The sequence below is a fragment of the Equus asinus genome, chromosome 23 (assembly GCF_041296235.1).
Source record: "Equus asinus isolate D_3611 breed Donkey chromosome 23, EquAss-T2T_v2, whole genome shotgun sequence".
NCBI classification, from domain to species: Eukaryota; Metazoa; Chordata; class Mammalia; order Perissodactyla; family Equidae; genus Equus; species Equus asinus.
In genome coordinates this window covers 38,687,176-38,702,060 of record NC_091812.1, presented here as the reverse complement: position 1 = coordinate 38,702,060, position 14,885 = coordinate 38,687,176, and the positions used below count along the sequence as shown (strand labels likewise).

The 14,885-nt window shown below is 43.8% G+C and overlaps 1 protein-coding gene and 1 long non-coding RNA gene across 4 annotated transcripts in view; one reads left to right on the top strand and one right to left on the bottom strand.

The window, feature by feature from the left end:
* SLC1A1 (solute carrier family 1 member 1) overlaps positions 1 to 10,182 on the bottom strand; it is a 73,122-nt gene extending 62,940 nt beyond the window's left edge. The window contains exon 1 of one of the 3 annotated variants that reach the window (XM_014860713.3): positions 9,094 to 10,182. In XM_014860713.3, coding sequence (XP_014716199.1) covers positions 9,094 to 9,184 — 91 coding nt within the window. In that variant the 5' untranslated portion in view covers positions 9,185 to 10,182. The remainder of the gene's footprint in view (positions 1 to 9,093) is intronic. The other 2 variants (XM_070495685.1, XM_014860714.3) reach the window with 2 other exon arrangements.
* LOC139041694 (uncharacterized) overlaps positions 10,169 to 14,885 on the top strand; it is a 57,900-nt gene continuing 53,183 nt past the window's right edge. Inside the window, exon 1 of the long non-coding RNA XR_011497370.1 lies at positions 10,169 to 10,302. This is a non-coding gene — a long non-coding RNA (uncharacterized lncRNA). The remainder of the gene's footprint in view (positions 10,303 to 14,885) is intronic.

Genomic DNA, 14,885 nt, shown 5'->3' with positions numbered 1-14,885 from the left:
GGAGAAAATATGTCTCCTTCGTTGTCTCATAATTTGGGGGTTCTTCTATGAAACCTGTAAAGTGATTAAGTGGCTCAGAAAACAATTAAGAATATGAAATACAGAAATTGGGCAAACTCAGTTTATTTTCCAGTAAAGGGAAGAGGCTTGGAGATTAGGCTTTCTGGTGATGGTGCATTTTTTTTGTTGACTTAATTCCTTACTGAATTATAACTATTAACCAGATAACTCTCAAGCAACAGAAGAGTGGCAGAAAAATAATTCAATTATACAGTCTCACTTAAGCTCTTTCCTCTAAGAGTTTCCTCCTTAGTTGAGTAAGTAAATGTAGTTTTAACCACCTGAGCGCACTGAACCCAAACAGTTGTCTCAGCTCAGGCATAAGACACAGTGCAGACCCTCTCTGAGGGTGTTTCTGAATCAAAGTTCCAGTCCCAAAGGCCCTCACTTTGCTTCAACATAGAGACCTAGCACAGCCCACGGTGCTTGTATCAGGACCCTTCCTGGACATATGAAGATCTGCTGTGACAACTGTCCAATCTGTGGACACAGTTAGGGACTCTGTGACCAAGAAGGGCCCTGGGATCACAAACCTCAGCCCGAGTGTGGAGGGATTGGTGGGAGGGTCTTATCTCCTCAGTGCTGATTCCGGGTCTTCTGATGGAGAACGAGGCACAGTGCCTTCCCATCCTGGCTGAGTGGGGACCCCTGCCCAGAGCTCAAACAGGTGGGGCTGGGCCTGGGAGAGGAACCACCCAGGACACACAGCATGAAGTGTCTATGAGCCGGGACAAGGTCCGTCCATCCTGGAAAGTGCCGGAGCATTTGCTAGAAAGGACATATTCTGCCTCTGGTAACGGAACAGGCAGTTGGCAGATATTTTTCAAACACAGGGTAGTAACATTTCTGGCAATGAGTGAGTCACCAAAACACTTCCTTTCCATTAACAGAGGTGTTACTGTGGAGCTTAGTAATTACAACAGAGCACTCTTTGTTGCAATTTGGGGCTGTTTCCTCAGCATTCCTCAGATTTAGCTCCTTCTAAATCTATCTGCAGAGCTAAACTATAGCTCCGAAGTGAATTATTGGCTTAATAGTAACTGTTTCCAATATTGTCTTCTATTAGATGTATGTTTAACATTTAAAATAGGAAAGGGGCGTTGAAAACACGTGCAACTTTAACAGAGGCTGCTACAGGTGAGTTTAAATGGGCCACTAGATGTCATCTAAAATGAGGTCATTTTCTTCGAGAGTGCTTGAGTCCCCACAGCATACGTGACCCCAGATCTCCAGCACACCGACACTGGGGAGCTTTGCAGCTTTCCTGGCACCAGGCCAGCGTGTCACTTACTCCCCATAGGACAGTTATTTTCAGTCTCAGCTCTGTTAAAGGTAATCACAATTTCTCACAAGTAATTAATGTGGAAAGCTTTCTCTCTTTACAAGTAAGTGCTCACATGAGCAATGCATATGCTCTCTAATAGCTAATTCCTAATCCCGTTTATTTACACCTTGTCTGACTAACCCAGGGTTTTTACCTATCTGAGCTACTATATGAGCTCTACTACATTCTTACTTAGCACACAATTTTCTACATTGCATGTCTTCATTTGAAGTGTCTTCCTCTACTTCTTATGCCTGCTGCTCAAATTTTTGATAGGTAAGTTTGATTTTATAGTTTTATTTACTAAATAAAACAGTAGTAAGTAAATGGTACTAAAAAAAAATCTCAGATTAAGCAACATCCAACAAGATATTGAGCATCTGTCAACCATTGTCTCTGTTCTGAATATTAACACTGAATAGACAGACACACACACACGCACACACACACCCCTCTTTCCTCTTCTCCATACTTCGGCAATTTACATTTGAAGTTCTCCCAATAGATGGCCTTAAGAATGTGTATATCGACCCTGATGTACAGATTCTAACAATTAAAATCTTCTTTTAAGATTCATCTTATAATTGTGTGTTTAGATAACTTTGTATGGGGTTTTGGTTTGATAGACTTGAGGTATATACCATGCACAGAAGAACCAAAAATCAGAATCTTTTCAGTGATTTTCCAAATCTGGTGGGTCCTGATTTGGTTTCTAAAATGAAAGCACCAGGCCTAGACATTCAAAACCCAAAATTCTTTTCCTAATTCTTCAATATGTGGAACTTGGGCCAAGCCAGCTAAAGGACCTCTTCTCTAAGGTATTTAATTAAGCAGATATGTGCAAAACATATATACATATATAGAAACAACATAAATTTATTAGACCTCATATTACTGATGTAATGAACAATCTAATACTGTCATAGAACATTACCCTGGTAATAGCCTCATACACAATTTACATTATTATACCCAAGTCACTCACCAGCAGTTCAAAGGTAGAACAATTAATCCAACATCGAGGCTGGATCATCCTCCTGTAACGACCTTTAACCCTCCCTTAGTTCCCTATGGAAGAGCTCCTCTGCTACTAGCAATGACCTGAGGAATGACTATACAATGATAGAGTTAAAGAATCTGAAAGGTACAAGGAAGCTCAGAGAATTTCTAACCCAGAGTCAACAAGTATGCAGCACGCATGCCACAACTTCCTGATCCTGAGCCACTGGCAGACATCAGTGATCAATTTCAGGGTCTATAAAAGATTAACATGCTTGAGATATATATATATATATAGACTGTTAATCTGTGCTACTAATGCAGATCAGAGGAAGCTGAAGTAGGTAGAAGAAATGGAATTTGAGCTAAGCTTTGGGTTCATTTATTCACTCAATAAACAAGGACAATGTCTTACTAACTCTCTGAGTCACTGACTCAATGAATCAAGAAATGTATTGAGGGGCTGGCCCAGTGGCTGAGTGGTTAAGTTCGGGTGCACTGTTCCGATGGCCCAGGGCTTCCCCAGTTTGGATCCTGGGTGAAGACCCAGTACTGCTCAGCAAGCCATGCTGAGTTGGTGTCCCACATAACAGAAATAGAAGGACCTACCACTAGAACATACAACTATGTACTGGGGGACTTTGGGGAGAAGAAGAGAGAAAAAAAAAAGACTAGTAACAGATGTTAGCTCAGGTGCCAATCTTTTTTTTTTAAAAAAAGAAATGTATGGAGCCTACCAGGCTTTGTGACAGGTGCTGTGGGTATAGAGAGAGGGGCAGCACAGAATTCCATTCCTCAAGAGCTCATGGGTTGGTGGGAGAGGCAGAAAAGTTAGAATATACTCTACCTACAGAGTAATAAATAGCACGTAGCTACCGGTTCTGTACAGAGGAAGAGCATAATAGTTCTTTTCCAAGCTGGTGCCCCTTCCAGGACTCCCTGTCCTGTGGGAGATTGCCACATCCTTCCCCCTTGACCAAATACAGCCAAGCCCCGTCAGGTTAACCTGCTGAGCACCTTGCGACTTCTTTTTCCTTTCCACTCCCACTCCTGCTGCCCAGCCGAGGCCTCTATCTCTCCCTGCCTGGTCCCTGACAGTAATCCCCTTTGTGGCCTGCCCACCTGCAAGATCACCCTCCTCGGATCCATTTTCCACATCCGTCCATCTCAATGATCTTTTCTAAGCACAGCTCTGACTGCATCATTACCCAACTTAATTCTCAGGGCCATGTCTGAACGCATCAGCATGTCATTCCAGGCCCTCTAGGATGTGGCCCTGGCCTCCTCAGCAGCCTTGCTTTTTTTGTTTTTCCATGTCCTCTCAATCACACCCTCTGTTCTAGTCATGCCCATCCACTCTGTTAGAAGGTAGGCAGGGCAGACTTCAAAGGTTGAAAGAATAGCAGGGAAGCCTCCTGCACAGAGGTGTAGGATGGGTCTGAGCCCAGAGTAGAGACCAGCCTGGCTGATCGATCTGGCAAATCCCACTGAAGCAGGGGATTTGGCACTCCAATGGCACATACTGTAATTCCAAGAGTCCTGTGGAGGCACATTTCTGCCCCTTCTCAGTCTCAGGGGAGAAAGGGGCAACTACAGACCCAAGTGCTTGGTATAGAATCCTCATTCCCCACCCCAGCATGGCACACAACCAAACTACCAAGGTTCCCAGAAGGGTCAGCAAGGACCACATATGACAGAGCGATGGGAGCAAGACAGAGGAGGAGAAGCAGCCCGAAGGAGGAGAAGGAAAGGAATGGAAGGTGTGGTGTTGCCAGTTATCATCTGAGTGATCCTGTGCAAGTCCTCCATTGTTCTGAGTCTCAGTTTCCTCATCCATACAATGGGAAAATAACAATGCCTACTTTATAGTTGAAAACAAAATTTCATTGATTTTTCATAAGCATTTCCTAAGATTTCACTAGCCATGATGCAAATGAGATTAGAAAAGTAGAGTAAGTAAAATACACAGCAGATTAACTGCACTAGCCTCCTAAACTGGTCTCTCTGCTTCCACCCTTGCCTCCACAGTCTGTGGTCAAAACAGCAGCCAGGAGAGCTGATTAAAACACAACCAGACCATGTCACTGCTCTGCTCAAACCCTTTTAATGGTTTCCCATTTCCCAGCAAAAGTCAAAGTCCTTCTAAGAGCTTCCACCATCCTATTGCTCTGTCCACCTCCTAACCTCCTGTTATGATTCAATTGTCACCTTCTCAGCAGGGCCTTCCCTATCGCCCTATTTAAAATTGCCACCCCCCAACTCTCTCCCTGCTTTGTTTTTTTTTTTTTTTGAGGAAGATTAGCCCTGAGCTAACTACTGCCAATCCTCCTCTTTTTGCTGAGGAAGACTGGCCCTGAGCTAACATCTGTGCCCATCTTCCTCTACTTTATATGTGGGACGCATCCCACAGCATGGCTTTTGCCAAGCGGGGCCATGTCCACACCCGGGATCCGAACCAGCAAACCCTGGGCGGCAGAGAAGCGGACCGTGCGAACTTAACCGCTGTGCGACCGGGCCGGCCCTCTCCCTCCCTGCTTTATGTTACTCTAGAGCGGTCTCACCATCTAACACGCTCTATACTGTGTTTTACCTATTTATTCTGTTTACTGTCTACCTCTCTCCACTTGAATGTAAGTTCCACGAGGACAGGGGTTTTTATTGTTTTGTTCACTGCTGTGCACCCTGGTTCTAGAACAGTCCCTGGCACACAGTAGGTGCCCAATATATATTTGTTGAATGAATGAATCACCTAAGTGTTGGTTACTGCAGGTATATTCCAAAGTTGAGCTGATTAGGACCAGGCCTGGGACTTGCCAGAGCAAATGAGCTTCACTGATAACGAAATACATTCTGAACACTGCCATGCACAAAGCTCTGTGCAGGTGAGGCGCTGGGCCTGGAACCAGCCTGAGCCGTGGCCGACCCCCAGTCCTCAGGGGTTTCACAGACACATAAAAACAGACAGGCAAGAAAGCATAAACCACAACTTAAATTAGCACTGCCAGATATACGCTACGAGAGCTCCAGCACAGGAGATGTGAGGCTGGGGCAAAGGTATTACTAACAATGTGAAGGAATTGTTCTTGATTTTAGACAATGGAATCTGAATCTATAAGTGATTGCTTCCTCGGCGCTCTGAAGATTATTCAGAATGAATAAGCTTGCCAGCTCTGTCATGTAAATAACATCTATTTCCTCTCCTGAAAATCCATAAACTGGAAATCAGATTTTTCAAATGACTGAAATAAAGCACAACCTGTCTGGACAGCAAGATTAAGCTTTACACTGCGAACAGGGTGAGGATTCCATGAGTGCTTTACTGACGTTATACACAATATGATCATTGTTAGGTGACTTGAATCAGAATGCTCTGACACAGAATTCTCACACACAGTGATTCTGCTTGGACAGAATTCCCACTTGGAGCGCAAAAATTCTTCCTCCAGAATTTCCGTCTGTTAACTGAATTGAGAATCAGGCTAAGGGGCACAAAACAAAATGATTGATCCTTTCCATATCCTTTTTTTTAAAATGAATAATGCTTGGAGGCTGGTGTTCACCTACACAGAGCATGTCATCAAAACACTTGAATCACCTTGGACTCTAAATTATAGGCCCTACACTAAGCAGAACAGAGAAAGACTATGAGAGACCTTATTTCATGAGCAAATATTATTTTCCTTAGAATCAAATTATTCAGATTTACCTTAAAATAACATTAATTGCTTATTATATGCCAGCCACACAACTGAGTATTTTCACACTATCTTAAGCAACCCTAATAACAAATGAGGTAATGACTAATATACTTATTTTTCAGATGAGGAAATGAGGATCCTGGAGAACAAGAGATTTGTCTAAATGGTAGAGCCTGGTAGTGCTAAAATTTAAATCCAGGATTTCTGACTCCAAGCTCTGTGTTCATTCTTACTGTCCTACATAAGCAGGGAAAAAGCCTCTAAGAATTGTAATGAAAGCAATGAAAATTGTTCCTGATATTTTAGTAAGAGCTTCTCATCTGAAAATCCAAGATATTATTTCCATGACCTTGTTGGGTTTCACAAAAATGAACGAAGATGGTCACTTAACAATTCAATCCCTTTACCTTGGGAATAAGAATTTGAGAAAATGTTTAGCTCTTAGCATCTCCTTGTCCATGAAAAGAATTAACTTTTAACCTAATAACCATGACTTTTAATTGCATTTCTTCTCACACGCTATGTATTGAAATATCAGAAGCTTTAAGCTGGCTCATAAAAACCTTTGCTCCTCATTTCCATAATCAAAATATTTTCAAGTGTCAGGGTTGCTGAATTATACCAAGGACCAAACATTTCGATGGCTGTAATCAGAAGATGACATTCTGTCAGGGTAGTTGATAAATTTGACAGTTTTTCTTCTTTCAGATCCACATGCTGAAAGGTATAGAAAGGAGCCTGCGAGAAAGCACTTGTGACTTTCTGTATCAATTAAGACCATTATAAAAATAAACTTACTATCATGACCTAGCAAGGGCTTATCGATGGACTTAGCATCACTGTTAAAAGTTGGCTGGAATTTCACTTTTGGTTAAACAAATGAGCTAGCGCAGACTACACAACAAAGGTATGATTTCCACTCAGGTCCAGGGCTCCAGAGAAAGAGAAAAAGAGGAGGATCCTGACAAGCGCCTGTATGGGCACACTGGGGGTGTCCTAGGCTTGACACTTCTCAGACCAAGAGCTGAAACACTGGGGGGTTGCCCTGGAGGAGCAAATATCCAGGAAGACTTCAGCAGGGCACTTACAATTTTTATATGGTTTTCCTTCCTCAAAAAAAGTATCTAAATCAAGCTCCTGGGGCTCACCACATTAAAACTGGAGGAAAGTGCCTATCTGACACCAAAGGCCACATCTGCAAAACGAGTATGTAATTCCTCTTGATCCTGAAGATGTACTTATGAAACATGTTCCAAAGGCTAGTGAACAACTGCTCAAAATCCTTTCCAAATCAGCCTCCAGTGAATTGGTACACTCGACACTGGTGTGCAACACTTGGTTAATAGGTGAGTGTCTCTAGAGAATCCCATGGCTGAATCAGGCAAGATTATTCCACTTCCATGGGGAATTGGGAGGGAAATGCCAGCCTAGGGTTACCTCTGAAACTCTCCTTAAAAGAGGGATTTAATAATTAATTTAAATAATTAATAATTAACTCTTATCACTAGGAAAACAAACAAGGCCATCTCATCATTTGGCTGCAGAGAAATCAAATCACTCTCTTTGCAGTATCTGCTATTTAAATGTGCTGGGGCAGGATAAACCTTCCTTGAAAAATGCCCTAAGCCAACTGGCCCTTCTTGGGGGAAATATAGTTAAGCAGTCAATACCTGCTTCTCTACTTCTTTCCTCCCACAAATGGCCTCTGTTAAGGCAATTCCAGGATGTTATTTATTTACTAGAAACTTGACTCACTTTGCACAAGGTTCTGGAGGAGCAAACCTGACCCTGAGGATCCCATCAACTTCCACAGGCTTCTTTTGACTGGGGTGGGGGGGGTGGGGGGGTGGGGGGGGTGGGGGGGCGGGGACATCAAGAGGGGGAAGCAGGCAACACCAAATATTCTGAGATTCAGAAGCAGCAGCTGGAGAGGAAGGTGCAGGAGGTTGGGGAGAGGGACAAGCTGCCCTCCTTCCCTTTCCAGCAAACCCAGCTCCTGTTTCCAAACAGAAGGTGGGGACTGCCAAGGAGCCTCACCTGCTGGGTGTCCCCACCCTTGCAAGCTCATAGAAGAGAGGAGAGAGACATGGTTCCAACCCCAAAGAAGAGCATCCCGGAGGCCAAGTTGTAAAACAGACAACCTGACAGAAATTCAGAATCTAAATAGGAACAACCCATACTTCTAAGCAATGGCTCAGACATCTACCTAGTCCAGCGATCTGTCAGGAGTTAATCCATTAAATACACCCTTGTTTAAAAACAAACAAACATGACTTAAAAATTATTTTCAATAGAAAAACAATGGAGACAAAGAAGCTGAGGGAGGCTATCTCGGCGGATGAGCGGGGTGGGAAAGGAGAAATCTGAGTTCTGTCTGCTCTCTTCCCCCGTGACCTCCGCGGGCCATAATTACACATCCCTGAATTCGGGCATGAATCTGGCCGGTTTTCAGAGCCGGAGCGCGGGCAGTCGGCGCTCGCCCCGAGCGAAGGCACCTTTCCAGGCTTGCCCAGGGTGAGTGACGGTAATACCTCCACCCTCTCTCCTCCCCGGGCTCGGCTCTCCCTGAAGCTAAGGTGCCTCTTCCAGTCCCTCCGAGAACCGTAATCCATACTCAATCTCTATCCGGGCAGCGTGGTTCAGGGAAAAAAAAGGGGCGAGGGGGAGCAGACAGGATTAAAAAAAACAATTAAACCATGTTTACTTCCAAACGGGAAGAACCTAGAGCTGCTTGCTTCCCTTTCCTCCTTTCATCATTTTGGGTAAAGCAGGAACCTGCAGGTCCTGGATCACCCAAATGGGAGTCCCCGAGGAGCTTTATTCTTCGCACGCAGAAATCAACACCCTCGGGGGGAAACCCTCGCGTAGGGTCCGAGGACGAGGGTGCGGCGAGGGACCCAGCCACCAGGTGCGCCAGCGTTTGTCCACCCTTGCACGCGCCCGCCCCGCACACGGCCTGGGCGCTGGGAACGCGTGAGGGTGCGCGCGTCGCCCACCCACCACGCCGCTCACCTAGCACCACCGCGGCCACGGTGGAGAGCAGCAGCCAGTTATTCTTCAGAAGGCGCTTGCAGTCGTATCCCTTCCTCGCCGGCTTCCCCATGGCGGGCGCCCGAGTTCGGAGCCGCCGCCGCAGCGGCCGCTATTGTCCGCGGAGCTCTGCTGTGCGCGCGGGGTCGAGGGACCTGGAGACAGCCGGCGGCACCCCGGCGCGGAGGCGGGATGCGGGCACGCCACGGAAACGGTGTGCGCTTGCTGCGGCAGCCGCCGCTGTCACTGCTGCTGCCGCTGTCACCGCTGCCGCCACCTAAGATCGCGCGCCGCGCCCGCCACCCGTGCCAGCTCGATGGCTGTGCGTGGCGGGCGCGTCCGGCTCCTCCTGCTGCCGCCGCGCTCTGCGGCGCCGGGGCCAACCAGCGAGAAAGGAGGGAGGAGCAGCGGGTCGAGACAGACGGGTGGGTGCGTGTGTGGTGACCCCAGGGTCCCCGTGGGGCAGGCGTGGGAGGGCGCCCAGCGCTGCTGCTGGAGCTGGGGCAGCTCCTGCGAGAACCTTGCGCCCCGCCCCAGCCTTCAGCTGGAGTCTCTCGCTTTTTTTCCTTTGGTCAGGCTAGGTTTTCGGATTTAGGGTTTCCTCCTTTCCCTAATCCAAAGGAGGCGGAGCCACTAGCCCCTTTGGCTGGGACTTCATCCTCCACACCCCATCCCTTCCCTTTTCTCCACACCAGCCATTCCCAGTGCAGCTTCGGAGAACGCGTCCCCTTTCCAGTGGGAAGAGTTGGGGGAAATTGAGTTCTCTCTTGGGTTCCCTTTGCTCCCCCACGCAGCTTCGGATTTGCCAGCAGCCTAGAAAGCCTGAAGCCTCTAGGAGGAGGGAAAGAAAGAGTGCTGGGGGACAGAACGGGACTTTGTGACCTTTCACACCAGGCCTCTAATCCCACCCCCCAAGTCAAAATCCCACACAGGTCCTATTAACTCTCCGCTTTGAGACGCGGTAGCTGAAGCTGCAGCAGGGGTGTCTGTGGACAAAGGGCTTGGAATGGGCCCTCTTAGAACTTTTCTCTTGCTTCTTGCGACTAGCTCCGCTGAAGGCCCCAAAACTGTGAGACTTAGAGTAATTAGGACTGAGAACCCGACCAAGCTGCTCTGAGGGGAAGGTGGGCGGGCCCATCCCTAAGGCCAAATGCATTGGAAAGGCAAACACAGGAGAGTTGGAGACACCAGGTAAGTCGTGCCAAAAATACTCTGCGGTGCTAAGTGAATTTTCTAATTCTCTTCCATTCTACCCAGTTTTTTCACCCTCGCTTATACAAACTCTTTCCTTCCCTTACCGCATCACCACCTCCGCAGCTCTAGGCTGCCGTCTCATCAGCTTTCCTAACATTAAATGAGCCCTGAATCGTTTTGCTATTGTGGAGTCTACTCTGATTGGGAAGGGTGGGGGATCTCCCCAACTAGATTTTCTGATGACTCAACCCCCAAAATTAGAGCTTCATTCCTTTGGGTTAAATTTTACAAGTATCCTTGAAGAGATAAAAAAAATTAAGCTTTATGAATCATGTACACTTTAGTATGAATGCGTTTATCAGCTCCTTTCCAGAAAGTAAATTTTGAGAGAAGGAAGGATAGAGGGATATCAAGGTCATTGTGTGCCTGAGGAAGATCTGAAGAAATGTCAGAAGAAGATAAAGTATTAAGAAAGAGGGGACCAAGATATTCATCTCACAGTAAAAGAGCCGGAAATACTCAGATGTCTAACATGAAAGAAATGGTAAATATTTTATGGAACTGCCATGCAATAGCACCTTATGCACCCTATATAAAGGAAGATTGTGAAATTTCTAATAGAATGGGATAGCGCATGTTATAATAATATGAGGGAAAAAAGAAAAATTAAAATTATATACACATTTGATCACAATTATGTAAAACAAACATTTAAAACAAAACCATGTGCTTAGAAAAAAGTCTAGAAGGAAGTACACCAAAATTTTAACAATAGTCATCTTTGGGTGATAATATCATGTTTGAATCTTTTTGCTTTCCATCTTTCTGTATTTTCCAAAGTGTTTAGCATAAGCATACCCATGCCCATTACAGTGGCAGATAGGACCATATTTAAGAAATAAACAGGCTGTGAAGAGAGAAAAAAGTGGAAGAACCTAAGATGAACTTTGTACATCACAACTTTTTGAGGTGTAGTAAGACAATTACACCTGGGTTTTGGGGGCAAGATATTTAGGTTTAAATTCTAGCCCTGCAACTTAACACCTGGGTGACCTTGGGCAAGTTGCTTAAATTTTTTGTGTCTCAGTTTCTACATCTGTAAAATGGGGGCATTAATAGTATTTATCTCATGGGGGTATTGTAAGAATTGAATACAGAGTCTAAAGACTTAGAACAGTGCCTGGCACACAGCAAGTGTCATCACTAGTTTTACTTGAAGTCAGCCTGGGCAGGCATCTTCTAACGCCCTCTTGCTTGTTGCCTGCCTGTTGTGAACACACCCTAAACCACTTCACACCCACGAGAGCCCTTGCATATTGATCAATAGTAACTGCCCTTTAGAATTGCAATGGACCCTAAATCTATTGCACTTTCTCACCTAAAGCCCATATAGTGCATACTCATTTTATGCTTAATTATGCAAGTTCTAAATAGTGCGATATAAAAAGATGAATAAAGTCCAAATATATACACTCATTTTGAAATAAGGAAAATCTCCTAAATTGAAAATAAAAGTCAGGAATCTCAAAAGCTCAAAGTAGGTGGGCCAAGTAAATTATAAACTGTGTTTATGCTATTACTACATGGCAGTTCCACTTTAGCTGGTAATAAAAAATAAGTGCATGTGTCAGGAACCTTTCTAACCGCTTTACACAGATTAACTCCTTTGGTCCTCACAACAACTTGATGAGATAGGGACTACTGTTACCTCATGGGGCGGTTGGAAGAATCAAATGTGTTGTCGACGAAAATAATGCATAATCAATCTATAAATGAAAATCTGGGTGAGTTTATTCTGACCTAAAATGTGAGGATGATGGCCTGGGGCCTTTCTTCCTGAAGGAAGAAAGGGCACCAAAGAAGTGAGGTGTACAGAGTGGTTATATACCCCCAAACAGGATGTTTTACAAAGGATTGAAATGTCCCTTTTACAATGGTCAAGAGACTGCTCTGTCGGCACAATGATTGACTGATTGACGGAAACAGCAGATAGGTCTGCTATCTCAGCAGGCGCAGCAGGAAGCAAGTCTATTGTCTCGAGCTCGGTGGTCACAGGTGAGCGCAGCAATCAGTTCCTAGCCTAAAGAAAGATGCTTAATCTTTAAGGAAATGCATGCCAACATTGGGAGGGGGAGGGAAGTTGCACCTTTATCTCAAGGGCCTTTGTTCTTGCCATAGGGAATGTCTAAAGCAGATATACAATGCATGCTCAACGGCCACAGTCAGGCCCTTTTGGAAAAACAAGGTCAGGCAGAATTAGGTTTACACAAATGGCTTCCTCATATACTCCAATATATCCTATTGCTTGCCATTTCTATTTGTCAGTGTTATTGTGTGTTATTATCATCTTCCTTTTACGGCTGAGGAATCTGAGGCAAAAAGAGGTTAAGTAACTGGCTTAAGTTCCCTCAGTTAGTAAGAGGAGGTTCAAGGACTGAACCTAGTGCTCAAGCTAAATTCACAAACCACCACCTCATATATGGGGAACAAATACAGAATTGTTATGGGGAAATTACTCTTGAGTTATGTGAATTTTACTTCATGCCAGATCTTCAAGAATCCATCCATCCATATCCAGGAAACTCTTATGTCCTAAAGTGCTGTGCTCAAGTGGAAACTGTATACGTTTTATGGGGCAGTGATGGAACTCTCAAATTCTCTCCCCATTGCTGCTACTGGCACCTATTCTATGTGATTTCACTGCATAAGACAAGAAATGGTATAGGAAGCTTCACTTTGGGGAGAGGGGAGACTGGAGACCACTAGTGCTTCAGTTCTATACTTTTTTGCCTTCTTGGCCTGTTAGAGTGGTGGACACAAATGATCTCAAATTGGACAAGAGTTAAGAGGCATTTCCCTTGTAAGCTCTACCTGACAGGAACTTGACCACTCAGTTTCTGGAACAAAAACTTTGCTCTCCTGGGATAAGACCTTAAAGGCAGTAGAAGGAGTTGCTAGGATTTTTTCCCCTCCAATAGATGTTAACATTTCCCTTTTCTCGGGAGCCCTGTCAAATGCCTTCATTCTGCTGAAATAAACCTTTGGCCAATTCTTGCTAGATTATATTTTGCCAGTGTGTGTGTGTGTGTGTGCGTGTGTGTTTAACATTTCAGTCACACTGGTGTTTCCTTTATTGTTATTGTTTCTTTTTTTTTTAATTGTTGACTCATGGACTCTCTTGTTAGTTATTAAAGAAAAGACACTTTGACTTTGACACACAGGTTAAACCAGCAGGTAACAGCCTGGCCTTATACATTAATTGGGATAGAAATGAAAAAAGGCATTCAGAAACAAAAAGTAAGGCATCAGCTTCTGAGCATCTCTAGAAATAGTATGCTGGTTGCATTTTACCATCTTAAAACATATGTAGTTGGTTGCTTTGTCCTTATGCTGTGGTAATGGGGAGAAGAACGTCACAGGGTACCAGGGTCTCCTCCAGCTTCTATAGCTGTGCAGCCATTCATGACTGATGGAGGGTAAGAAGGATGCTGTCAGCATATTCAGACACCCTTTTTAGCAGTCTCTTCATTTTCCAATCTTGATCTGGATTTAATTTATCTCAGAATTATAAATTAAAGAGTAAAAGAACCGTATTTCATTAAATCTTCACAATAATTCTCCAAGTAATATTTTATAAGGATGATTTGGCCTGAAGAGACTTATCAATTAGTTTAGATGTCCTTGAACTCTTGGTTTCAACAGAACTTTGACCCATGGGCTTTCTTGCTCACTCTGACAAACTGAAGAACAATTCCATTTCATTTCCATTTTCTTATGAAAAAAAAAAGTTGTCTGCCTCATAGAAGCTGTGTGTCCTTGAACAAGTCATTTAACTTCTCTGAACCTCAATTTCCTTTTTTGATGATACCATTTCAAGTAATAAATAAAAATGGTCAATACATATTTGAAACATGAAAAATTTTTCAGTCAATCTCACTAGTACTCCAGGAAATTAAATTTTAAATCAATATTTGTTTACCAGCTGAACAAAGATATTTAAACAAAATATTTTAAAATTTACAATTTTAAAATTTATAATTTTAACATTATAAATTGTAAACTTAGAGAAGGTATGGAGAAATGAGCAGTGTCACACACTGCTGGTGGACCTAGAAAATGCTATGACTTTCTGAGGATAATTAGGCAATTTGTAATATCTTCCTTCAAAAGTGTTTGTATTCTTTAACTCAACCAATATGCCTCTAGAAAGTTATACCAAAAAAACACCAAAGGGCTGGTTCATCCAAGCTCAGTTGGAAACAACTTAATTGTCTAGTAAAGTGGATTGGCTAAACATTGGTTGTATAAAAATGCACTGGACAATGGAACACTGTTCAGGGATTGAAAAGCTATTCTATTTTAGCAGAATCTTGAATTAGATGGGAAAATGGTAAACATACACACAACTGTGTTCTGAAATGGCAAAATTAAGTTATAAAACAGTGAATGGGTTGTTTTATACAATGAGGACATAGTCATTTATTATTTGTATACCTAAAAATGTAAAACTTAAAATATGCATATTATAATTCGTTAAGTCTGTGTGTGTGTGTGCATGTGTATAAGGGTAGTAATACGCA